General features: G+C 39.3%; 10 protein-coding genes across 10 annotated transcripts; 6 read left to right on the forward strand and 4 right to left on the reverse strand. All coding sequences in view use genetic code 12, as the record gives it.

The window, feature by feature from the left end:
- Positions 1-1,697: 1,697 nt before the first annotated feature.
- On the reverse strand, positions 1,698-3,410 carry MTS1 (Mts1p). The gene has a single exon (XM_064920311.1). The coding sequence runs from the start codon at positions 3,235-3,237 to the stop codon at positions 1,714-1,716; it is 1,524 nt and encodes a 507-aa protein (XP_064773623.1). The 5' UTR covers positions 3,238-3,410; the 3' UTR covers positions 1,698-1,713.
- Positions 3,411-6,398: 2,988 nt separating this feature from the next.
- Positions 6,399-9,034, forward strand: HST1 (histone deacetylase). The gene has a single exon (XM_064917353.1). It carries the CDS (start codon positions 6,783-6,785, stop codon positions 8,811-8,813), a length of 2,031 nt encoding a protein of 676 aa, XP_064773624.1. The 5' UTR covers positions 6,399-6,782; the 3' UTR covers positions 8,814-9,034.
- A 450-nt stretch (positions 9,035-9,484) lies between these two features.
- RJT20DRAFT_128814 (uncharacterized protein) lies at positions 9,485-11,244 on the forward strand. The gene has a single exon (XM_064917354.1). It carries the CDS (start codon positions 9,523-9,525, stop codon positions 11,194-11,196), a length of 1,674 nt encoding a protein of 557 aa, XP_064773625.1. The 5' UTR covers positions 9,485-9,522; the 3' UTR covers positions 11,197-11,244.
- Positions 11,245-12,263: 1,019 nt separating this feature from the next.
- Positions 12,264-13,708, forward strand: RTG1 (Rtg1p). Its single transcript, XM_064920312.1, has one exon. It carries the CDS (start codon positions 12,628-12,630, stop codon positions 13,468-13,470), a length of 843 nt encoding a protein of 280 aa, XP_064773626.1. The 5' UTR covers positions 12,264-12,627; the 3' UTR covers positions 13,471-13,708.
- On the reverse strand, positions 13,709-15,096 carry FAD1 (FMN adenylyltransferase). Its single transcript, XM_064920313.1, has 2 exons — positions 14,698-15,096; positions 13,709-14,619 (listed from the first exon to the last, which is right to left on the reverse strand). The coding sequence occupies exons 1-2, from the start codon at positions 14,910-14,912 to the stop codon at positions 13,947-13,949; spliced, it is 888 nt and encodes a 295-aa protein (XP_064773627.1). The 5' UTR covers positions 14,913-15,096; the 3' UTR covers positions 13,709-13,946.
- A 515-nt stretch (positions 15,097-15,611) lies between these two features.
- Positions 15,612-16,877, reverse strand: RJT20DRAFT_128817 (uncharacterized protein). Its single transcript, XM_064917355.1, has one exon. The coding sequence runs from the start codon at positions 16,794-16,796 to the stop codon at positions 16,032-16,034; it is 765 nt and encodes a 254-aa protein (XP_064773628.1). The 5' UTR covers positions 16,797-16,877; the 3' UTR covers positions 15,612-16,031.
- A 2,273-nt stretch (positions 16,878-19,150) lies between these two features.
- On the forward strand, positions 19,151-21,811 carry SWI6 (transcriptional regulator). Its single transcript, XM_064920314.1, has one exon. The coding sequence runs from the start codon at positions 19,394-19,396 to the stop codon at positions 21,602-21,604; it is 2,211 nt and encodes a 736-aa protein (XP_064773629.1). The 5' UTR covers positions 19,151-19,393; the 3' UTR covers positions 21,605-21,811.
- Positions 21,812-21,827: 16 nt separating this feature from the next.
- RJT20DRAFT_128819 (frequenin) lies at positions 21,828-22,985 on the reverse strand. The gene has a single exon (XM_064917356.1). It carries the CDS (start codon positions 22,575-22,577, stop codon positions 22,002-22,004), a length of 576 nt encoding a protein of 191 aa, XP_064773630.1. The 5' UTR covers positions 22,578-22,985; the 3' UTR covers positions 21,828-22,001.
- Positions 22,986-23,485: 500 nt separating this feature from the next.
- On the forward strand, positions 23,486-24,018 carry RJT20DRAFT_48039 (succinate dehydrogenase assembly factor). The gene has a single exon (XM_064920315.1). The coding sequence runs from the start codon at positions 23,551-23,553 to the stop codon at positions 23,998-24,000; it is 450 nt and encodes a 149-aa protein (XP_064773631.1). The 5' UTR covers positions 23,486-23,550; the 3' UTR covers positions 24,001-24,018.
- Positions 24,019-24,660: 642 nt separating this feature from the next.
- RJT20DRAFT_119391 (uncharacterized protein) lies at positions 24,661-26,209 on the forward strand (the record flags this gene model as incomplete). The annotated part of the gene is made up of 2 exons (XM_064915894.1): positions 24,661-25,487; positions 25,593-26,209. The coding sequence occupies exons 1-2, from the start codon at positions 24,845-24,847 to the stop codon at positions 26,207-26,209; spliced, it is 1,260 nt and encodes a 419-aa protein (XP_064773632.1). The 5' UTR covers positions 24,661-24,844.
- Positions 26,210-26,839: the final 630 nt, after the last annotated feature.

Raw genomic sequence — 26,839 nt, forward strand, 5'->3', positions numbered from 1 at the left:
GCACAGAACGAACAAGTCCTTCGAAGGGTATCTGGCTACTCCCTATGACTTCACCAATGAAAGCCTACATAGGTGCAAAATTCACCACATGATAGTGACAAGACATGTGACGATAAGAAACGGAGAAAGGCCCGAGTCGGGGCCGTCGCTGGGGTTGCGGTTGCGGCACGGGTGTTCGGACCATCGGAAGAGGCTGACCGAGGCTACGGTTTTTCGTCTGATGGTGAAACTCCGAAACGACCAACGGGTCCGAGTCAAATCGAATGGGAGTTTGTGTCTGAGTTGGTAGGCGCACGACTAAACCTGGGGATTTTGTTTCCAGTAGAAATCAGACACTTTTCAGACGATACCGGTTATCAGGCAATTACTGGGGTTAGCCCGTAGAGTCGTAGTATTGTAGGAGAGGGAGAGGAACTAAAGGTTACAGGAGGGAATTGCATTGGTTCTGGTATGGAACGAATGTTGTTTCATGGAAAATCTGGGGAGAGAAGTGGGTTTGTGTTATTTTGTGGAGTTCGTTTAAAGTAACTCGAAATAACTGTCAAAGTCGTAGTAATAATAATAATTAATAATGAATCCATGAATGAGGCCATGATGGGAAACGAAGAAGAATAGAATGATGATGATCCTATAAACCAATTTTAACGTGTTTTCTCATTGTAAAATCGTCTTTCGACTTTGGAGATTGCTTCTTTCTCGGGATTTCTTCCGTATCGGCCCCAGTTTCATATTTTCAGATAGATAGGCCAATTTTTCAGTTTGTATCTATACCACTAGCAAATGAGTCTCTGATAACCCTATATAAAAACCTATGTGTTGTGTTACCACTATTTAATATATATGTATACATTGTATATATGTAACGCAATCTGTGAATATCTCTCGTTGTGTTCTCTCTGTATCCTTTCTCCACACTATCTTTCTACACTCTCTACCCGTTCTCCATTCTAGCCACATTCCTACACCCTCCCCCATTGTCTCCTTCCCCAGCTCTTTGATGTCCGCTCGGTGACAAAATGACTAAGAATCATTCTTGCACACTATGAAACTCCGAGGCTACTCGGACAGAAAATATGTTTTGAGGTATCCGTTGACATCATTGGGATGGGATCGGATCGATATATATTATTGGATATATATTATTGGATATATATTATTGCTTTGGTGGGTTGGTTCATAGTTGGCAGGTCAATTGGGAGAGGGGCAGTATTGGAAAAATGGACAATTGGTACGGAAACTACTCAAATATTTGTTATTTTAATATACTAATAATAATGTTGGCTATGGTGTATTTGGGTAGCCGTCGGAGCTAAAAGTAGCCTGCTTCTATCTCGGACTTTTGATACACACCATTCTTTTCCTTTCGGTTCTGTCGTTCTGTTCACTTTTGCTCCTTCCACTACAATTAAACTCCTCGGTGCAAATCCAGAAATTATTTATTTCCAGTGTAGTACTTAAGCTATGTAATAGAATCCCCGTTCTCTGGCGTCTCACTCATGCATCCCGGCAATTTTATAATGCAATTGACTCTTTCCAGGGTTCAAATTTCCCCAGAAATATATCAACTGTGTCTTCTTATGCGCCAAGGATACCAGCAGTCTTACAGATCGAGATCTATTGTCACTATGATTTCTACTTTTTTTGTGGTACCTGAAGTCATTCAGTGTAGACAATTATTCTAATATTGTCCACTTCTATCCAATTACGGTGACTTTATGGCTTGGCCCATTTTGTGCCCTCCACAAGTGGGTAGAGCAAACCCTTTTGCTTTGGAATGTACTCAACTCTTCTGTATGAGTTAAGGTTCTTTCTCAAAACGAATTGGTAACAAGTGGCAGTACCGTTTCTAGAAGCAACCGTGGAAGAAGCTAAGAAGTATTCCCAAATTCTGTACCATCTGATACCGTACTTGTTAACGACCTTTTCCTTGTTACCGATCCAGTTTCTGTACCATCTCCAAAGAGTACCAGAGTAGTGGACACCAATGTTGTCGACGGAAACAATTTCAAAACCAACGGATTCCAAACAAGAAGCAACGAAACTCAATGGAGTAGAGGCATCAGCACCTGGGAAAATGTACTTGTTCATGAACAAACCCCATTCCAAGTCTTCGTATTGCCAGTTCTTTCTCAATCCAGCGTATTGCAAGTAGAATAAACCATCGTCTTCCAAAGAGTCGCTAACTTGTTGCAAGAAAGTGGTGAATCTTCTGATACCGACGTGCTCAGCCATTTCCAAACAAGTGATCTTGTCGTACAAACCGTTCTCCTTTTGGGACTTTGGAGTTTCACGGTAGTCTACACATACGATTCTGGATTGTTCAGACGTAACACCGTACTTGTTCAATAAAGCAGTACCCCACTTGGTCTGGTTCTTACCCAAGGTAACACCAGTAACCTTGGCACCGTATTGAGAAGAGGCGTAAGTAGCCCAAGTACCCCAACCACAACCCAAGTCAAGAACATGCTCACCTTCCTTCAAATCGATCTTGTCAGCAACAATCTTCAACTTATTATCTTGTAATTGTTCCAAAGACTCTTCCTTAGTGATGTCGCTGATTACACCAGAAGTGTAAATCATTCTTGGACCCAAGAACCAGGTGTAGAAATCATCACCTCTGTCGTAGTGCTCTCTGACTTGTTCCTCATCCTGGGACTTAGAGTGCATGATAACTTCTGGAATCATACCCAACAAGAAGAATCTGAACAAACCAAGGGTGAAACGGAAGTTAGCCCAGTCGTGCTTGTACTCAAGGACATCCAAACAGTCGCCCTTAAAACTGACCTTACCGTCGAAGAAGAGTTCTTGGAAGGTTTCGATTGGGATCTTGGTACCCTTACCACCGTTGGAGGTCTGGTACTTGGCCTTTAATTCGTCAGTGTGGTACTCTAAGTAGTGGGAAATTGGCTTGTTTGGGTATTTGACCTTCTCGTTGATTCTTGGCGAGTAAGAAGACAATACTGTCCAGTAGGCCATAAGAATTGGGAGGAACAATAACACGGTGAAAAACACCCAAGTCTTGAATCCACCACCGAGTTTTCTGGTAATGAAGTATGGGAGCAACACAATGAATCCCAAGAGGGCCAAGTTCGAGAAGTGGGTCGAACCTGGACCATCTGCTGGTAAAGGAGCATTGTGAATCGCAGGCGAAGCCGAGGTCCACACCCCGGTTTCCTTGCTAGCAGGTGGTACGACGGGGCCTGGAGGAGTCTTGATGAATTCGACGTTATCCAACATTTTCAAGGCGGGAAAGGCTCAATCAGGATGGGACAACACTCAATTGCTAGAAATTCCGATTTTTCGTCGGTTTTTCGATGCCTAAGTACCTGTTTTATACTAGCCGCTCAGCTAAAAGAAGAAGAACAACTGGTGGTAAATAAAAATAATGATTCCAACGAGCGAGTTTACAGCCATTTTTCGGTGGTGGAAACTGTGCAGGAGGGGGGAGAGGATAAAATGGACGTGTCGTGGAGTGTAGGGAGGATGGAGTGTAGGGAAGGTGGGTGTTTAGGGAGGGTGGGTGATATTATGAAAAATTAGGTTTAGGGAGAGAGAAGAATAGGGAGAGGGAAGAAGTGGGAGAGTTAACAATAGGGGGAAGTGAACAATAAGGAGAAGTGAACAATTGGGGTCAGTAAAGAATTATGTATAGGGAGAGAGAAGAATAAGGGAGAGTGAAAAATTAGGTTTAGGGAGAGTGAAAAAATTAGTGAGAGAATAGGAGCCCGTAGAGAGAAAAAACCAATGGGGGTTACGATTACAGCGAAACGTAGGTGAGGATATTTGCAAGTTTCTCTCTCGTGTACTCTATAGCTATGTAATGCTCTGTGTATGCTGTTTATTCTCTGTTTATTCTCTGTTTAAGCTATGTGCCTCTTTCTCTCGTAGTGTTCGTTAGTCTATTCCTCAGCGAGATCATTTAGGCATTGGCTATGTTGTTGATTGACATTGACATTGGCACAAATGAGCTTTCTTTTCTAATAATGGCACTTTGTGGTTTAGTCGTCTCACTGTAACGACAATTGGCGCCCACTAACAATCACAGGTAAAATCTCCCTACGCACCACTGCGGACCAGCTGCAAATTTAAATACCGAGCCATTACCCATTGCCGCCCCGTGAGCATCTTCTAACCCTCAAATGTAAAATGGGTAAAAATCCGGTATTGTCGGCCATGGCTGAATGGAGCAGTTGATGCGCTGTTCGTATGATTGTGGTTCGTGTGATTCTACATCCTCCTTCAGCTCAATTGTTCCCGCCAATCATTGCACAGGATGTCGTTGAACAAGGCGAAGTCGACGGTGAAAAATTTTGTGTTTTTGCAATGTAGCCACGATGCAAAAATACTGGACGACACGGCGAGGTAAGTGGTAAATAATATATGCTAAATGCTGTGAATGTTGCACAATAAGACTGGAACTGTCGTGCCTTGCGTATATCGCCGCAACTAGCGTGCGGCTAACTATGGAACTAGAATTAAGCCATGGTGAAATGTAGATGATGATGGAGGTAGTTTTGGTTGGGAGGGGGGATCATGGAAGCGGCCTTCATTCTTTTGACAAAACGGATATCACTCGAACTTGAGTACGAAATAAACCAAGACTTGTTTAACACAGATCAAGATAATCTTACTATCTCTGTTTATAGCCTTGCTACGTCCTCTAATCTGCTCGATAAGTGAAATTTGCAATTACTGTAGTTACTGATTAACGGCGTTATATGGCGGCACGGATGTACCAATTGATGCAAAATATTGGGTGTGGAAGAGTAACTGTAGTAATAAGCAAAGAGACAGCAGTTGATAATCATTAACAGGATTTCGTGGGGGAGTAGATAGTTTAAAGGAACTGTCAATTAACTATTCTTCAGGTTTAATTGTGTAGTGACTCTGAAATATTGGACTGTCTTATTGATTCCCCAGGCACACACACAAAATGATTAGAAAGTATAAGACTTGTCGAAGAAGTAGAAGCAGAAGCAGTCGCTGAAAACGGTTACTTGTGTCAATGTGAAAGCTTATTGTAGTCTATGGTAAAATCAATCCAAGTAAGAAGATGTAAGTTTAGGTCTCTCGTATATATTTACGTCGTCGTATCTTGCCTTATTTTATGTTATATACTATACAGTATCTATGGTGAGCTACCATATAACTATTTATAGTCGATAGTAAGTTGATTTGCATAATAAGAGGGCACCATCAATGTATTTTAATACATAGGCTTGTGAGTGTTACCATATCAAGCTGCTGACACTCAACATGGCCTTTTAGGTCAAGTCGACATAAATACAAAAATACAAGCAAATATTCATATTGTTTGTATTGATATTTACATATTTGCAGACTTTGGAATGCACATACAAATCAAACATGCTAACTTACAGATGTAAACTGAATACTGAATACTGAATATAGAACGCTATACTGAGCATTATACAGAATACTTTATACAGAATAGAAAGTAATATAGGACATAAAACGGAACTTAATACAGAATACATAAAACTTATAACTGAATAGTGAATACTGAATATGGAACAGATCACAGACAGATCACAGAACATCTTACACAATAATGAATACTGATCCCAAAATACATAATACAACTAAACAGAACATAAAACAGGATATATACGGAACATAATACTTAATACTGAAAACATAATACTCAATACTGAATACACAATACACGATATACAAATCAGAGCATAAATCTGAACATACAACATAATACTGAACAGACAATACACAAAACACAACACCCAAAACACAATACACATTACACTATACATTAACCATAAACATGCACTATACACTATACACAACACACTATACACAACACACTATACACAACACACTATACATAATACAGCGTAATGGATACTGAACTAAACAGAACATATACAGAACATAATACTGAACATAATACTGAACATAATACTGAGCATATACAGAACATAATACACTTTACACTAAACCAAACAAAATACACAATACACTAAGCATGAACAAAACACACTAAACAAATTACACTAAACAAATTACACTACACACTATACATAATACTGAGTAATGAATACTGAACATAATACAGAACATATACAGATCATAATACTGAACACATTACACTGAACACACAATACACATTACACTAAACAAAATATACTATACACTATACAAAATACACTATACAAAATACACTAAATAAATTTCACAACACACTAAAAAAGCACACTATACATGATACACTAAACTCACAGTATACACTATACAGAATACCATACTATAGCCTCACACACCTCACACACTCTCTCTGTAGTTCCCCACCGCCCCACCTCTCACGTACCCCTCCCTCACATGCACTCCCCCAAACCCAATTCCAAACTGCAATCCATCGCTTCCACGAATGTCGATTGGAGGACTGGACGTTCGATGGTTGCAGACTGCAAAATTGAGCCATTGAGTGAGAAATCAACACGGGCATCGACTACGGTGTTTGGCCAGCAGTTGGTTTCGTAGACTTTTCTCCATTGAAGCTCCATTCTTGTAGCATATCACGCGCTCGCCATAGGTAACACCATCGCAACCGTTGGTTAGTCTTAACCACTCCAATCAAAGCCAGTAATTTGCCATTGCTGTGCTGCCCCTGGGGTAATTCATCATACGGTAGTTATAGCAGTCTTCTCGGTAAATTAACAGGAAATTGGGGTTTTACGTCTGTTTCTAATATACTTTAGCATTTACCTCGCCAGAATCTGGTTTTCCCATACGCACTTTGCTTCAAAATGCCTGGTAACGAATTGGTGTTGATCGACTCGGATTCCGACCACGGCATCAGCGACAACGAAACAAGCACTCGTCCGCCTTCCAAGAAGCATAAACCTGTGAAACTCGGCTCGCTCTCGGTCACTCCATTCAAAGACGGTTCGTCGTCGTCTGAAGAAGAGGATGAAGATAAGCTTCATCATAAACACAACTTTGATGATGGTCACTCAAACCATCACAATCATAAAGCCGTACGATCAGGGAACAAAGAGCATCATCAACCTCACATAACTCCCAATTACACCCATTTCATCGACAATAATGACGACGATGATGAAATTGAAGCGTTATCCGTTCCTCTGTCGTTGGCGCCGTTCAACTCTCATACAAACTCAACTGATATCCTTCCCAAAGCGCCCCATTCAAATGTGACATCATCTGGTATTTCAACGAGCGCATCTACAGACTCAGAAAGCGGAGATACCCCAGCAAGAGGCATAGATATCGACATCAGTGGTCATCCTGGCGATCTTGAAGGTATTTCAGACGAAAGCGACGACAGTTTGGAAGACGACGAGGATCTTGAACCAATCTCATTTGGCCAGATTGACGAGATTCCTCCCCAAACAATTGTAGAAACCAGACGATACTTGAAACAGCATGGAAATTTGAAGTTCTTGGAGAAGTTCCTCCCTACTGCCGCTTCCAGCGAAGATATCATTAAGCTCATCCTACAATTGGGTTTCATTCCTAGAGACTTACCCTCTCCCACAAATGCAAACATAATGGATTTAATTCGCATCTTAAACCATGCCATGATTAAAGTTAAGTCCATCAGGGAAAGGTTAGATACTGTAAAAACAATTGATGATGTCTTGGAACAGATCAACAAAGCCAAGAAGATCCTAATTATTACAGGTGCTGGAATCTCAACGAGTTTGGGTATTCCAGATTTCCGTTCTTCCAAGGGGTTTTACTCTATGGTACAGCATTTGGGTCTTAGTGACCCACAGGAGGTCTTTGATCTCGATATTTTTCACACAGACCCCAGTTTGTTCTATTCAATCGCTTACATGATTCTTCCTCCAGAAAAGATCTATAGTCCATTGCATTCGTTTATCACGGTTCTTCAAAAAAAGGGGAAACTTTTGCGGAACTATACTCAAAACATTGACAACTTGGAGAGCTACGCGGGCGTAAAGGCAGAGAACTTAATTCAATGCCATGGCTCTTTCGCAACAGCAACGTGTGTTACTTGCAAATATCAAGTAAAGGGTGAGAAGATAGCACCTCAGATTAGGGAAAAGGAGATTCCTTATTGTCCCAGATGCATTAAAGCAAGAAAGGCCCTCTTGAAGAAAGATGACGATGCGTACATCCCCGAAAGTTTTGGGGTATTTAAACCGGATATTACCTTCTTTGGTGAACCGCTCCCAAAGACCTTCCATGACACTATAGGAAAAGATCTCGCCGAATGTGATTTGCTTATCAGTGTCGGAACATCGTTGAAAGTTGCTCCTGTTGCTGACATTGTTGACAAAGTCCCGGAGAGCGTACCTCAAATCCTAATCAATAAGGATCCAATTGATCATTGCAACTTTGATGTGAGCTTGCTAGGATACTGTGATGATGTAGCCAGTTACCTTGCTAATAGACTAGGAGATAGCTGGGCTTTACCTCATGAAGATTACGATACAATCCGGGGAACTAATCCTAATGGATCGAATTTAGAGCTCGATTTAGTTGATGTGGACTTCAGAGAGTACCAAATATACAACAAGTCAAAGCCAGAAGAAATGATTTTGGACGAGAAGTCTGAACTGCTAAGTGTGGGGGATCTTGAGGAAGAAGGAGCAGAGGTGGAATCGAGAGTAAAAGTCGAGAATGTGGAAGAAGAAGGAGAAGAAGTAGGGGAGGTGGAGGATGTCAAGGACGTGGAGGACGTCGAGGAGGTGGAGGGAGACGATGGGGTGGAGGAAGTGGAGGATCTTTCAGGCATCCCTGATGAAGTAGAAATTGCTGAAGTTGTTGAGATAGTCCCAACAGCATAATTGATATTTCTGATGATACTCCAACATCAATAACCTCTTAAAGCATATGTATTTTATAGCTGTGTACAATACTTGTTTAATGTATTATATAAATTGATATTCTGGATGGTTTTCTTTATAACACAGATGATGAACTTTGGAGAAGCCTCCTTGGAATTATGTTTGAGGCGCCAATACAAAGTCATGTTAGTAATAACAATTGAATCAGACCTTTTAACAGAACCCCCTCCCCCCCCCCCCCCCCAACTCCAACAGAATAAACCCAACAAAACGGATAATACAACAAATAAATCGGCACCTTAATCTTTAGCTAGAAATATGGTTATAATTTAATACAATCAACGTACAAATAAACACTTTTCAAACCTTATTACACTACCCAAGGTTCACTGTACATCATTTCAGAACCATTCCATTCTCTTCCCAACTAATTTTTCTTTTAACTCACTCGGTCCCTTTCCTTACTAAATCCACCAGCCTACAACTCTACAATCCACCATTCCACTATTACCTTCAACTTACCCACCACCACTCTGTCATCTCCAATAGCTGCAAATTGCAACCTCCGTGCATCTGGAACCCAGGTATTACCTGCAGTACCGATCTCTATCACCAAAATTTTTCAGTGTAAAGAAATGCTTCAGTAATGGAATATTTTAGCTGTTGTTATAAGCTATAGAAGAGCAAGTTGGAGAAGTGGAGGAGCAAGATGCGTATGTTTTCTAATTTATACCGAGGAACTCGAATATCTAGTTGTTTAATTCAAAATAGATGTTCTTTCACTGGACAAATTAGAACGTTTAAGGCATCGCGGTATAGATTCTCTAGTGGATTAACAGCAAAAGATGGGGAGACCAATGAAATAGAAGAAGAAAATTCAGAAAATACTGATAAGAAAGTGTCAGAAAATAGTGAAAATGTAGTTGAAAAGAATGAATCCTTGCTTGATAGTGAAGGAAATGGAAAGAAATGGGTTGAGCATTCGGCTCCACAGAAAGATGATGCGTTCGAACTCATCAAAACCTTCATCGATGAAGAATATGGAGATGGAAAACATGAGGAAATTAAGGAAAGCACTCCAAAAAAGGATGACCCTTTTGACGATTTAATCAAGTCTTTGGATATTCTTGAAGACTTTGAAGTTGCAAACCCACAGCTGAATAAAATTTTCACTGAGTCCTCATTTCCTTCTTCTAAGAGTAAAAGACATGATAACGAGGTGGAATTCAAAAAGAAGTTCGTCAAAAAGGACTACGCAGACGAAAAGAGTTATGATGATATAGACGAATGGCTTCAATCTTTAAATTTGGCAGAAAGTTTCGAGACTACTTCAAAGGAAAGTAGGAATGAAAATCTGGAAGCTACTGAAATCGGGTATACGGAGTCTCAGAAAATCCTTTCTTTATTAAAAGATGAGCAAGGATTTGAAGCAGGTGATGAATTCATGGGTAACCTGGGTAAACGAGGTAAATCAGACGAGTTTTTTAAAGGTATATTCAACAGTGCTTTTAAAAGTACTGTTCCATCGGGAAGAAGTCAGTTTCAAAAGTTGATGGGAATTAACGAAGAAAGTACCGGTCCAAGATATACTTACAATGGAAATGACAGGTTTTATAAAAAAGATAGACGTGGTGATGGAAGGCGGTCAGACGACAGATATTCCTATTCTGATCGTATTAATACTATTTTGAGAAAGGAATTCCTTGACAAAGTCGGAAGCTCTTTGTCTCCTACAAAGACGTACATAGAAAGCTTGGAGTCAAGAAGCGCAGTAGTTGACTTCCTCAGGTCTGTAATCAAAAGATGGGTTTGTACTAGAGACCATATCGATACTGAGGTAGTATCATTACAGATGAAGCTCACGAGTGCCTTGAAGGAAGACAAGGCATTATCAACTATTCATGAAGAGTATATTGCAAGCATGGCTGCAGAAGCTTCAGAGAACCCAAAGGAGCCACCACTCAACGTTTTTACGTTACCCGTGGTCTTCAATCAAGTTTTAAAAACATTAACATTCAAGCATCATGACGGACAATTGGCGTTGAGTCTATACAACTCCCTTAAGAATGATATTAACTTATACACTGTCATATGTAACCAACAAACATATAATGAAGTTTTACGACTCCTTCCGATTTATTTTGGTAAGTCGGATCTTTACAGCATAGAGATGGCATTCATGGAAATGAAAAACAATGGATTCTCCGGTGACTCAGTCACTTTTAATATTCTTAGTCAAATACTCAATGACTATCACAGCTTAAACCAGGAGTTTAGCCGCAACAAGAATACTACATTGTCATCATACGAAGATGATAAGAGAGCAGAAAACTTGTACAGATGGCTCACGACTTTACAACGCAACCTACGCATAGAACCATAATGTAAATAATGTACTATAGATGTAAATAGAATAACATATTATAGCGGAACTTGTGAAAACTTGGAAGGAAGACATTGCGTTTATTGTATTTCCTACACTTTGTAGCTGCGTACCCAGCGAATTCGAAGAATAGAGGTACTATCATCCTCATGGCTCTTTAAGTTCGCTGCGTGTCATTTTATGCTAATAATATCAAATATGGGATACTCCCGGGTGCAAAAATCAGCTGCAAATTAATCGTTTAGCCACTTGTTACATTTTACTTCGAAGGGAAAGATTTTCCTTGGAAAAAAAAAGACTCAAAAAGAGCTGGTTTCAACTTAAACTCGGTTGAAATTTCCCGCTTTCTTACCCAAAGTTCAATTACCCCCATTTCATATCGACTCTCTATTCCTCTCGTCAGCTATCTTCATTCGTACCAATAAATGGGATGGTTCCAACCACTCTAATAGTGCACCTGTATATAACCCATCACCCACGAGATTGTCCCAATTAGGTAATGTCGCAGAAATCTTGATATTGTATACTGCATATTTTAGTATACTTGGATTATACTTGTACTATACTTATAGGATGCTATGCATAGTATATTAATTAATATTAATTGTCTATAATTAGTTGAAGATCAAGATAATAGAGCCTCAAACACTGCCAGAATCTGGTGAGTAGAATGAAGTTCTTGCGAATGTAGAACAGAAGTACATGCACTAGTCAGAGAAGGCAGGGAATAGTAATGCTTAATGTTAAATATTCTCCCACTCGTAAATCTCTCCTATGTCTTATCTACTTGTTACAAAGTGACATGTATACTAATTGAGGCTTGAACAGTATACGATGTATGAATATGAGTACGAATACGAATTATTGCAAAAAAAAGTACAGTACTTCATTTCCACTTCTACTTCACTTCCACTTCTACTTCTACTGCTCCACCTCTTCTCCACTTCTACTCCTACTACTCTCCTCTTACCACTACTACCTTTTTTTACTTAATCACACCGACTACAACACCCTCTCCAGCACACTCTCCTCTTACTACAACGCGACATTCCCACCTTCCCACCCTCCCAAAATGTCGCACTCGGCGATTCTTACATAATTCCACATTTACAGTTTATCGAGAGTTTACAACCACCACTTGATGACTGCAATAACACCAGTCAATCGATACTAAACGGATAGAAATCGAGATTTTCGGGACATATTCGAACACTACAAGCAAATACGAACCATTTGATCCCAATTTTGGTGCATTTTGGACAGAAACTCGTGGTTTACATCGGCCTTATCTGAAGTATCAACAAGTGAACCCTTGCCGCCATAGGCATTACAATCATTAACCCCCAACAAGACAGTTTTAATCGCTTTAAAAGCCGTTAATAACCGGTAAAAAATCCGATACCAAAGCTCTTATTAAAACAACCAGCAAGAATGTCCGATTTTGCCGGCTTCAAAGAGTCCTATTTCAACAAGGAGTCGCCTTCGACCAACAACTCCGGAACGGTACTGGGTGAAGACCTGGCTCTGCCTCCAGCAGAGTTGGCCAAACAGAAGTCGCTCAATATACCCATCATTGTCAAGCAAGATAACGTTGATGCGGTCTTATCGAGGTCACTAGAAGTGAACAAACAGGATATTAGAAGACAGTTATCTCAATCGCTCCAGAACAGTGGCGGTCATAGTAGTGGAGGAGTCAACAAACCACAATCTCGTAAGAATCTGATAATACCGGTTAGATCCAATAACGCTTCAGATGCAGAAGACGATGACGATGACAGAGACCAAGGAAACGAAAGAAAGAGAAGAGATAATATTAATGAAAAAATCCAGGAACTTTTGACTTTAATTCCACCAGAATTCTTCCAAGATGCTAAAGATAATAATAAGACGAAACCAAAGGAACCAGATTTATATGAGAAAAACCCTCTGGCTAGTGATGAGGCTGATATTGCGGCAGCTATGAAGAACTCGGGAACAAAGGATGGAAAACCCAACAAAGGACAAATTCTTACGAAGAGCGTTGAATATTTACAATATCTCCAGAACTTGATTGACGAAAACAACCGTAAAGAGGTGGAATTAATCATGAAATTGAAGACTTTAGAGTTGCAAAGCCAGAACAAACCTGTGAATGTGCCTATTACAGTTGGTAATACGAGTGCAGAAAGAGCATTAGGCAAGATTGGTGTAGGGCCCTTATCAGATGATTATTTCAAGACTGTTTTGATAAACAGCGCTAATAGCAGTAGGGCTCAGAGAAGAGGAAGTGGTTAATGTGACTTTTGTCAGCCAGTTTGACAAATAGATTGCCACACCGGGCTTCTGTAACTATGTGCTGAGAAGACAGGGTACGGGCTTAACTTTCATTCTATTGAAGAGCGATAAATAACGACTATCATGATGTAGATATACACTGCTGGAAAGCCACGCTACTAGCTAGGTTGTGAAACTGGAATTGGTCAAGTTATCCAGAGTCCATAACTATGTATGAACTAGAACGTGGATATTGTACTTTACTTGTATTGTTTATTGGGTTTTGTTTTAATATATATAAATAACCTTGAATATATAACGTTTTAATCCGAATGCAATATTTATATAAATTATCTTCATGCCTGGTTGTAACCAGAGAGTTCCAGCAACCAAAACTGTTCAAAGGAAGTTGATATGCTATTAATTCATTTGAAGATAAATCAGAGCCTACTGAGGGGTATTCATTAGAAGTTTCAACAAATTGCTTGGTTTCTTTCCTATCTCTTCTCCTCAGTTGAATTCACATTTATTGTTTTCTCTTCGATTGCCACACTCAAAGACTTATTGCGTCCAAGTCTTTCCTTTTCGTCAGCGTTTTCAGTTAACATGTATGCTGGCAAATAGTCCCCATTATCTTGTTTTAAAAATGGATTTGGAAGAGTATTCTTTATTCCTCCCAAACTAGTATATCCTCTGTTGTACATTTCACAATAATCGAGATTACAACCTACCAAGAAGTCCCAGATATCCACATAATTCCAGTGAAGAATAGGATGAATTCTTAAAAACTTAGGCCAGTCGTGGTCAGTGGGCACTTCATACTTCAATGTGCTTCCATAGGGATCATCATGTCTTATTCCCACCACTATTGACCGTACTGTTCTATTTATCTCATTAAGGTAGTACTGGAAGCCCTCTTTCAAAGATGCTTTAATAATTATTGGGTTTAAATGGTAGTATGCCGTGGACGTCTCTATGAACTCGGATAGTTCAGGAAAGGGAATCTCGGAGTTTATATAGATGGAATCGAGCTTATAGTCCGAAGGTAGCAGGTGATAGGGTGAATCTTTACTGTGAGTGGAGAACTTCTCGTGAATCGTTGCCAAGAGAATAATTAACATCACCAAGCAGTCTTTACCACCGTTATAAGATATCGCTATTTCTTCAATACTGAAATTTGTTAGTATTGTTGGTGAAAACTGTTGAAATCCACCCAAAATGGTAGAAATTTTCAAATTAAATACATACCCATGATTTTCTATTGCACTGTTAAGTTTTTGCATCGAAAGGAGTACCTTTTCCTTGACTATTTCCCTAGCCTTGTCATCATAATGGTAACCCTTTCTTCGCTGGGGAACGGGACCCCACGGCAAGGTGTCATTTAGGAACCCCTGGACCAAGTTGTACGCTTCTTCGCATCTCAGCACAAACAGGTGCTTTGGGTCTCTTTCTGGCTGCGTCATCAAACAGTTTCTTTGCTGTAGAATACCACTAGTTTCCACAGCTATTCCTCTTCAACAGCTCATAAATCACCAATCGCCATTTCCGGGGACGGGTTGTTCTGTGCAGGGGCGGAGAAACTGGTAGCGCTGTCTGATGTGGCTAAAAGATGATCCGAGGAAGGAAGTGGAGATGTTCATGAAAGATTATGGAAGGGGAAAGAGGTGGAAGATGGTGGTGGTGAAGGGTATCTTGTGAATGGTTTAGTGGAGAGTAAGTGAAATGAAGGAATGGAGGAGGATGAAAAAAATGGGAGATATGAATTGGGGAAATATATGTAATGTTATACATGTAATGTGTTATATGAAATGAAATATATATCATATACTTATGTTTTTATACTTATGTAATACACTATAAATACAATATATGTAATATACAATATGTAATTGACTACATGTGAAATGTGATATATATGAAATGTGATACATATGAAATATTCTATATGAAAGTTCAATATGTAATATACTATATGAAATATTCAATATATGTAATGTAATGTATGTAATACACTATGAAATATGCTATATATGAAATATGAAATATGAAATACGCTATATGAAACATGCTACATATAATTTAATATATATATAATATAAAATATTCTATATTTGCAAATATGCTACATAAATATAGTTGGTATACATTCATAAGTGACATATGTCTACTCACAGTATTTGAACAGCATATGGAATGAAATGAATTCAACGGATAACTAATAAAGTATAAAATTGTTTGTAATTAATGGCGACTCTTCATGTTAATAAGGTTTGTCCTTTCTCTATTTATCTATTACGGTGTATGCTAATGGTATTTCTACGTACGTAGTAACCACAATTATATGGTACAGTATATATTATTGTTACATATGATACACAAAGCGAGTTGTTAGAAGACATAGCTAAAGGCTGGTGAGGCATTTAGATTCAAGGATATTGAATTGACATTTCTACGAAATCAACACCTTTTCAATTATTTCAACCATTCCGTAATGTCCTTTACTTCCACCCTTTTCACCCCAACACTTCATAAGGTCAAGAAGTATGAACTACTACTTCTTTAATGCAAATACTCACTTCCTTCTACTTCTCTCCATCTCTCTCCTTGTATAAAAATTGGAGAAAGAACTCCTTTGCATCGTTATCCCAGAACCACCAGTAGCTCTTACTCATCTCGCCCGCTTCAAGCGGCTTATCAATTTCTTTGTCGTTCGGTATTATAAAGCAAATATTCTCATAGGGTTCGGCCGTTATCACCAAATATTGGGCATTGTTTGGATCGTTCAGCTCTGTGCCTGTTTCTCCTCCATTTTCTCGATCTATGAACGAAACAGCTACATTCTGGTTCTTGGAAGATAACTCGTAGTATGACATTATCCTGAAAATAGGCTCTTCTGTAGTTATCTTTGGGTACTTAACATCAATCAAAAGTCCCATTTGCAAGGTTTCTGGGTCTCGTATCTTAGTCAATTTGTATGCTGGTTTTCCGATCTTTGCCCATGACCTTTTCTGGGTATTAGTTATAGATACAATTGAATTAATTTTCTGGTTAAGCTGCCGGCTATTGTTGTATTTCTCATCTAGAGCTCTTCTTTTCTCAAGGCTCAACCGATGCTTCTTGCCTCCCAAGTGGGATATGTACGATGATTCGCTCACATGAGTAGTAAGGCATAACCGGCACTCCAATAGTCCCAAATGATTGCGGAAAACATAAGGATCGTTATCCAAGTCTAGCACTTGAGTAGCAAGCAATTCTTTAATTCTTTGTCTGGTATGGACATTAGTTTCTTCGGCACCCGCCACTCCACCAGCACCTTTTTTTGAGTTGACTCTTCCGGAGTAGTCCATGGCTGTATTAAGAAAGATTAGGTATCCTATAGCGAAGTCTCAGCTTGAAAAGTCTACGTTAAGGCCAAGTTTTCACTATTGTCTTGTTCGACTCTTCTTAAAGATGAACCATGAAAGCATCGCAGAATCGAAATCGCATGTCGCAAAAATGCTGCGCTACCATGTATATGATTTGTATGTAAGTATTAACAGTGTGTGTGTTTTGTTAAGGCAATGGTGTAACTAGAGAATTATGATGTTCATAACTTGCTTGTGGATTGAATATTCGGGTTTGTGTACCAAGGAGTTTATATTGGAAGAGTTCTGATATGTTTGGTATAGGTTTGGTGTAGTTAATTCGGAGATCCGGGACTTTGTCTCTTGTCTCGTTGTCGCGTGATGCGAGAGGAAGTCATAAATAGTTGCAAAATTGGATGCAAATTATTATATGATTTCTGATTTGATCGCAAATTGTGTTATTTAATATTATTGGTGTTCTTGTGGCGTGGACTTGGGTATTCAGATGAAAGCAATATCATGATTTACCATCAGAATTTGCAATCGCTATAGAGTCATGTCTTTACAGTATCTGTAAAATGCGGAAGTGAACTAGTTGGTTAGAACTTGCTGCACGTCTGCCCTAAGTCAGTTATGCTGCTACATGCTACATGATTGACATAATGGAAATGAACTTCAAAACGGTTGCAAAAAGTTGGGCTCCTATGCCTCTCCTCCGCAGTTAGTTTTATGTTTCCAATTCTGCAATCAAAATAATTATATGAAAAGAGGAAATTCGGATAATTCTAGCTCCCAAGGTACCTGACTGTCCAGCCTCCTCTATTATCTTGATTGCAGTTAGCAAATTGTATTTGACTGTCCAGCCTCCTCTGTGAGCTACATCAACCGAAGCCCTATGAGTAAATGATATATTGCAGACATGGGTTCACCAGCAAAGCTACCGATTAGAGAGTAATCATCTTTCTTGCTAAGGCAGGATAAGTACGACGCTGTCTCTATTCTTCCCTCTCCCTACCTGTTTATGCAATTCGATAGCTTCATGATCTACGCGTCATGTTCGTCTTCTCTTCATAAATCTCCCACCAGAGAAGTGTCTACTCGTGTTTCATCGTTCTATTAACGACTTTAATTATTTTCCTACAACACGTCTACCTTCAGTATTATCCACATCAGGCCCCCACCTTGAGTTGATGATTAATTAGGCACACGCATCTCTCACAAACCTATCTACTATTCCAATCTCTCACCATTACATACCACCGCTTTCCAAGGCCAGCCTCTCACTTATATAAACATAATATACTAGTCGAACACATACACCACCACAACAACAACGTCTCACCGTTATATACTACTATATTACCCACTGATTCTGTCTCTCATTATTATATCACTACTTTCTATTAAGCAGCCCTCTCACCAATATTTTCCTCTACTCCACTTTCTCTCCATTGTATACTACAGACTATTCCAATCTATCTCTATTACATACCACCTACTTACTATTAAACAGCCCTCTCACTAATATATACCCAGGTCAACTCCTCACTTTATATAACATCCAATATCATTACATACGACCTAGTGACTAGGTCCATCATATACCACACTCTCTTACTATTAAATAGCCACCACTCCTCCATTTCTTGAATCTTTTTTCCCAACGCGTGGACACGTCTATGCTCACATTTTATTTCTTGTTACTGTCTCATTTCTCTCATTTCTCTGATTTCTCCCTCACTTCTCACTGTCAATTCCCTCTCAATTCCCTCTCATTTCCCTCATTTTTTCCCATTTTTCCCATTTTTCCCCTTTCTGCTGCCCTTCCTTTCCTTCATTTACTGTCATATTTCCTCACTCTTTTCACTCCCTCACCATTTCACCTTTTCTCTGCCAACTATTTCCTGTTTGGGAACAATTTGTCTGCCGCAAATTACAATTTCCTTCACGTTTTTTTAGATTTTTGTGTTCTCAGTGAGCGTTTGTGCGGGAGTCCTCGATCGGGGAGCGTTCTCTTGGTTGTAAATAAGAAACAGTACAAGAAGAAGTTATCAGTGACAGCGGAAGTGATTTTTCTCCAACAAAGACGTCAAACAAATCGGGTAAACACATAACCCACTACTAGGAAATAGGAAACTCTACCAGCGGGAAGAAAAGTCGGATCGTCGTCTGTGTAATTTTGTCTGTCTGTTTGAAATTTGGTTTGGTTTGGTTTGTTGATTTGGCTGAAATTCGGAAACTTTCATAATCAAACGAGTCTCTGGAAAGAGAAGCAAAACCGTATTGAAATTGAATATTAGCCGCTGAAAATCGTGTTGAACACGCTCATTTCTATTGAAAGTCGGTATCACCAATAACCATAAAGCTTTCGTTCGTTACCGCCATTGGTCAACCGCCCAAATAATCCGATTGGAAATAATTACACTCAAATCGTGATCTCGGGTATCATAAATCATCACAAACCCTATTCAAAGTCTCATCTTTGACGTTCCTGATTCAGTTACGAGCACATACCATAGCGTGTCGTACTCGTACTTTTTTACTTTTTTCCTAATATTCCTAATATACTCCTTACCGAATTCAACATATCAAGTCTCGCCATGGAATCCCCGTTGAACATAGGAGACCTCACCACGTCTTCCATCCAACATCGTTTGAACGATACCCATCTTTCCACGTCCAGCGTGGCGCAAGTATCTTCAGCAATCTACCTGGGCCATAAGGTGATCCAGCTCACGTTGAATCTCCAAGTTGGACCTTCCAAGTTCGATTCCAAACTCGTTGTCCTCAGAAGAGTCCAGGATTCGTACGTCAACGTAACCCAGCTCTTTTCCATTCTCCTTCGTTTGAACCACTTCACAGAAAGCCAGTTAGAAAACTACTTATCCAACGAGATTCTCTCTAACATCCAATTCTCGGGTGCTGGTTCCGGTCCTGGTAAGAATAACCACTACATTGATCTTCGTAAACATGAAAACTATACCTTACGTGGATTATGGATTCCCTACGATAAGGCAGTGTCGTTGGCTCTCAAATTCGATATCTACGAATTCACAAAGAGTTTGTTCTTGGTAGATGTCCATGACTTCGATAAACTTCCAAAGACAAACAAGAGATTTTACGACGGTGATGAAGAAGAAGATGCCAGTTTGATGGGTAGTCCAACAAAGAAACAGAAAACTGGAAGTGTAAGTACCACCAGGGATGAAACTGACTCAAAGTCCAGTCTCCAAAATGGCGACAGTGTCAACGACAAAAACAACCATATAAAACCAGCTACTCACAATGACCTTGTGGATAGACTCGCTGCTAAGAATACAAATTACCCATATACTCTCAATCCTATTGGAGACTCCGATACGGAATTGGCCAACGAATTGAAGACTAAGTTGAGCGAGGTATTCAGAAGAGACGATGAAAGCAAGAGTGCTATTACATTGCCCGAATTAAAGTCACTTTTCCAACCCATCTTGTCAAAGCATTCACCAAGCGTTTACATGGACTTTGCATTGGACACTAAAGGCCAGACTGCACTCCACTTTGCATCTACACTTTCACTGATCAACCTTGTAGCAGGCTTCATTGAGCTAGGCCTTAACTCTCCGGTGAGAGGAAATCAAGATGGAGAATCTCCTTTGATTTCGGCCATTCAGGTTACTAATTCTATGGAAAAGGGAAATTTCAAGCAATTATTGGAAAAGTGGCTCTATCCGGATCTTTGGCTCTATGATAACAAGAAATGGACTTTCTTGCACCACTTGGCCTCCCAATCAGCAAAGAAGGTTGAGAGCAGCAAATTTTACTGTGAGAAGATCATAGAATATGTAGTTACAGACAGCAAACTCCTTAACGAAGTTAGAACGAAGCTCGTGAATACCCGCGACGAAGAGAATGGAAATACCGCCCTTCATTTGGCCGCAGAAAATGAGAGCACTTGGTTCGTTAAGATCTTGTTAGAACTTGGAGCTGATGTGAGTTTATCGAACAAAAGGGGTGTCAAACCAATTGACTTTGACATAGTAAAGGACCTTTCCAAACCTGACTCCAAAGATCAATTTGATGACTACATCTTTGAGTTGATTCGTACTTCAGTGGAATTTTTAGAAAAGAGACTTGACATTAACGGAGAGATCGCCACTATCGAGAATCCTAAATCCATAACCCCACCACTGTCCAACCTTACAGATGACATTGATAACGGTATCAACTCATCAAATAAGATCTTCCTGAGTATACAGCATTTGCTTGCCAATACGAATGTGGAATATGAAGCCATTTTGAATGCCAAGAGAGAACAGATAATAAGTTTGAATAAGTCTTTACACGATGCAACAATCGTTACAGCTAATAATCGTTTCTTGACGAAAAAGGTGACTGAGAAACTTATCGAATTGGATAATTTGAAACTTCAGACAGCCAATATATCGGACAAATTACAGCTCTCGAAGCAGGAGATGGCATCCATCAAGGGAGGAGAAGAACTTGAAACCGACAGCCGGGAATTCGATGCCGATGAGCCTTTTGTGATCAAGCCTTTGTACGAGAAGTTGGCCAATGGTGAATCCGTCGATGACTTAAGAAACAACGAAGAGCTCTTGAAACTGTTACAACCAATTCCTATACTCAAAGCTAGAATTAATGCGTACAAGCAGATCAACGCCAAGATCGAGAACGAATTGAACACCTTGCTTGACTACAGTGAATTGGCATCGAAGTTCAAGAAGGTTGTCAGTATATGTACCGGAGTGGGCATTAATGAGGTAGACGAGTTGTTGGATGGACTTTTGCAAGCGGTAGAGGGTCAGCAATAAATATTATAGATTGTGAGGTGAGGTGTTCAAATTCAGTTCAGTTCAACTAATTATTATTCGTTTCTAAAATTTGTATAAGTACACTGTATAGTAATACAAGGAAAAACTTGAGTTAGACTATTAAGTTGACATTAATGATGTTTAGACCCAACGGTTGAATTGTTTCTGGCCGTGTTTGCAATGATAGTTATCATAACTTTGACTTTGAACTGAATTCGAAAGAAGTTGTTTTATATTATCTAGAAACTAATATACAATAATAAATGTATTGAACACGTCTTAAGACAAGTTCAACAGTTTTGGGAGCAGATGCCTGGAATTGTCTCTTATTATATCTGCTATGTTGTGTTATACCGTTATTTGAGATGTTGAGGCTGGCTTTGTTTCGTAGCGAAATCTATACCAATCCTTCGTATGTGTTCAACGCATTTAAGATCGTCGGATCGAGTTTCAGCAACTTCTTGAAGTCGGAAAGGTTAATGGTGTCGGTATTCTTATCCTTATTCAACAAACGGAAGAACTTTTCGGTCCGAGCTTCTGGTGTCTTTTCATCTTCTGGTAAGGCGACCATGGTCCCTACCATTTGATAGATGGCTTGAATCACCACTAGCATATCCTTGTAGCCAACTTTGCCAAGCTTTCGATGATCGTATAGTCTGAAACACCAGTTGAGTTTCTGGTCCTCCGACCCTCGACTCGTGATACTGAGTGCAATTATGAATTCCTTGAAATCGATGTATTTGGAGTTGTCGACGTCAAACACCTGGAAAAGGTAATGACAGTAGTCCGCCGGATCTCCGAAGGGGAAAAACTGCTTAAATACTTTGGAAAACTCTTCTTCTGAGAGCTGTCCCGAAGGACAATCACGTATGAATCCCTTGTACCATTGTTGAAGTTCTCTTTTGTCGAAGTATGTTGCTTGACGGAGAGACTTTAAATCGTCCTTAGACAATTTCGACACGGCCTTACCCATTGAGTAGGATTTGGTTATTTATTATTGGTTTTTTAGCGAGTTATTTGGTCAGGGATACGTCAACTGATGTTCTAGACAAGAAGAAAGCCCAAGACCCAGAGTATAATGTGAAATAATGACTGTAGTAGTGATGATGATTAAGTTGTATATGACAGATCTAGTCGTGATCTTTATGGTATTCTTTGTTAAGTTCGGATGTAGTGGAATTTACAGCTTACCGGTTCTGTTGGAGTGCCGTCTACCAACCGTCTGCCGCTGTGTATATCTCGTACTCTTACAGTTCAATATATAGCAATCCATCAATAAAGACATGGACAAGACAACACTAATAAACAGTTAGTGTCAGAAATGGAACAGGACATTGAATGTCGCAATGTCGCAAATTAATCAATCGTGCATTGAGGGTGGTGTATGTAGGATATTGTGTATTGAGGGAAGAGGGAAGAGAGCTGCTCTTAAGAAGTAGTAATATGGGGAGTTGGAGGGTGGAATATAGTAGGTTATGAAAAGTAAAGGTTTATTTTATATATATAAGAATCGAATGCGAGAAATACCATAGTGGGTAAAACTTTAGCTATTAATAGGAGAAAAATCTGAGAATCATTAAATCTGAGTAAAAAAATCATCATATCTCTGTCTTGTCTTTCACTATGTTACTATGGACAATGTCCATACACTCTTATATAATCTACGACGTTAATCTACGACGTGGGCTTTGTCGTGAAAGATGATGAGATACAAATGATACGACATTTATAACCTAAGAATACAGTACGCTAACCTAAAAATGTCTCTCTCTTTTGTAGCTAGAATTAATTCTATCGGTACAGACACGACACGCCAATTTTCAATGTATGGAGAAATCGGAAAATCATTGGTGGGGTGCCCTTTTAGGATATTCTATGTGTATTATTCCTAGTGTAGAGTATCTATAAGTGGTGATAAAGATCATTAGAGAAGACACAAATACAACATGTTGAGAAGTACTACACAAAAAAGAACTTTTGTCTCATCTGCCAGAGCCTTGGCCAACCATGGCAAGCCCCAGAATCCTCCTATTGATAATACCGTCAAAATGAGAATTCAACCCATCATTAGAACAGGAGAAACCATAGAAGTCAAGAGAGCAAGATTGGTATATCAATCCAGAAAGAGAGGTATTTTGGAATCCGATCTCTTGTTGTCCCGTTTTGCCAAAAAATACTTACAAACATTCTCCGAAGAGGAATTGGATGAATATGACAGATTGTTGGACGAACCTGATTGGGACATTTATTACTGGGCCACCAAAAACTACGATGTGACGCCCTTGCCAGACAAATGGAAGGATTCCAAGATATTGCAGATGTTGCAAAATGATGCAAGAAATGAAGAGAAGGAGATCTTGAGAATGCCCGAGTTGGACTTCCCCAAGGAGAAATGAAAAGTCCATTATTCATCATGACGGTGATGAGAGTTTCATGTAAAAAGTGCCCCGTGGAGGCAAACCGCTGCTATTTTAATGACTTTTTTAGCAGATGTAGCTTCTGAGCTTGTCGTCTTATTTATTAACAAATTATCTATATAGAAAATGCATTCATTCGTTCGACTATTGGTACATAGCAAGAGATTTAGAGTATTGGTATAGTTGAAAATGTCGTATGTATTAGTTGCAAAATGCGACATTACGTCATATGGGATATAGTATCAACTGTGTCAAGTGATATCAATGTAATATCAAGACTGAATAGAAGAAGAAAGAATAAAGTTAGAGAATTCTCGTGCTGGTTTCTCCCTGATTGTAAATCCCTTATGTCTTTGTACGGAAATATGCCTTTATAAGTTGTCTATAACAGTCTCAACAAAAAGATTTCGTATAGCAAGATGATCCACATTGAATGAACGTCGTTCATCATTTAATTCATTTGGATTACTTTTCTTCTTTTTTTTTACAATTATGAAAATTTTCAGATTACCGTCTACTCTCCCCCTCTAGCCTATTCAAACTAACCTAGATATCCATATTTCACCTTTTAAATATCTCCATTCCCTTTCCCCCACCACACCAAAATGACTCCCTCTGTCTCTTTTAACTGTTGTCACGTGTCCCATATCTTCGTCCTATATACACACCCTTCCCCTAATATCAAAAACCACTTATATTCACAATTCACAACTACTGATGATGACTGTTCTTTAGGTAAAAGATAGTATAGAGATCGATATTCGTTGTCTTAATTGATCTAGCGTGACTCTGGAAGTTGATTTAATACTATTTGCTTCTTTCAATGGCTTCTTCTATCACTTTAGACTCGATTCCCGAGTCATTAAAAGCTGATAAATCAGTAACGCCATATATTGCTAGGTCAGTAGAATTGCACTCGGTGAACCCGATTGTCAGCTATTATTGCAAGATCTACGTCTTGGAGTACATTCTAGTGAATAAATTGCACACAACATCGAAGGATATTGAGGTTTTCACTATCCAATTGTTGGACGACACGGAATCCATTAAGAAGTCTACAGAAGATGAGTCTCTTCATAAGGCTCTTAATGAGAAATCGCTTGCTATAAGTGTGGTATTGTCGTTTTCGTACAAGTTATTCAATTCGTGTCTTGAGAGTTTGAGCAATTACTCAAGAACGACCAATAAAGCTGCTTTGGTGGGGAAATTTAGGGCCACACTCAACTTCTTGTCACTTCTCAGTATCTTCACTAATAACGAAGACCCCTCTGTCGACTGGTCCAAATTGACCGGTGGTAAGGCATCAGATTCTAAGCAATTCGAAACACTTAATAAGGAAAAAATCAAGATCTTGAAGTTTCAATTGTCGAAATTGATTAAAGATGAAATTCCATTCAAAGGTGAAGAAATCAATGAACAAGATTTAGAGGATGAGTTAAATAAAGAGTTGGAAGCATTAGGAGACAGTCCTCAAGATCCGGAATCTGGGGACTCGAAAGATGCGGAACAAAAAGAGGATGCTCCAGATGATTCCTTTGCCGCTATTAACGATCCAACACATGAAAGTACAGGTTTGAAGCTTCCAGGAGTCCCTACTGTGCTTGCAGATATCTCCAGCCCTGAGGAGAAAGACTCAAATTTCAAGTTGCCAGGAGCACCTAATTTCCTTCCTGATGATGCTGAGGACGCCAAAGACCTCAACGGCCATACCGCCGAAGACTTGCCTCAAACACCTTCATTCCTCGATGACGAAGAGCCCACCGACGATGCTGATGTTTCTTTACCAGGTGTACCTCACTTCGCACCAGATGACAGTGATACTAACAGCGATGTCAAATTACCCGGTGCTCCTAAGTACTTGCCCGATGACGATATCACTCACATAAACAAGAGTTCCTCAATACAAGTTTTTCCTCCAGGGCTAGAGAAAAGAAGAACCTCACTGGTCTCTACCAGTAGGAAGGCTTCTGTTACTACAGCAGCTCAGCACCCGCATCATCATATTACGAAAGAAAATATTGCTGCAATAGTCGATACTTCTGAGCAGATTAGCAAAGTTCAAAAGCATGCAAAATTCGCGATATCCGCGTTAAACTATGATGATATTGACACGGCTGAGAAAGAATTGCTCCAAGGCTTGGAACTACTTAGAATCTTGAAAGCGCAAGGGGGTCTGAATATTGATTAGGACTAGGAGTTTGAATACATAGAATTGAGAATACCTGATTGTTGATATATGAATCCGGAACAGGTTTTTCTAGAAGACAATCTAAGAGGTTACGATGTAATAATGTATAATTTGGAGTAATTAATACAATCTGTAATTATTACTTCCGTTTATATACTTTCCGTTTATAGCTTTGCTCAATTCATGATGAATTAAATTATGAATTAAATAATTGAAGAAGAGTGGAGAACTTCATTTAGGGCTGCTATATTAAAACAGCTTCAATATTATTAAGTTCATCGTTGTTTATACAAAGTAATGACTATCTAGGCGAATATTAAGTATAAGGCATACGTTTAAATATCGATTTTATAAATTAAGCACAAATTTGCAATTAGTTTGCAAAGTTTGCTATAAAAGTCGGCATTGACATAAACACGAATTTTTAATATTTGAAAATTAAAATCCTTCTCAAACGCATAGTTTGAATTCTCATAGTAGTACGATAACAACATCCATACACTTTGCAACTACCCAGAAAGCATAGGCTGCAAAAGAGTTATTACTGGATTTGAAATCTCGAATTTGGCGAATTTCCTATTTCAGAATACAAAGCATGCCAATTACCAAATGCCGGTTTGGGTACCAGTT

Source organism: Scheffersomyces xylosifermentans (assembly GCF_036884685.1).
Source record: "Scheffersomyces xylosifermentans strain CBS 12540 chromosome Unknown RJT20scaffold_5, whole genome shotgun sequence".
Taxonomy (NCBI): domain Eukaryota; kingdom Fungi; phylum Ascomycota; class Pichiomycetes; order Serinales; family Debaryomycetaceae; genus Scheffersomyces; species Scheffersomyces xylosifermentans.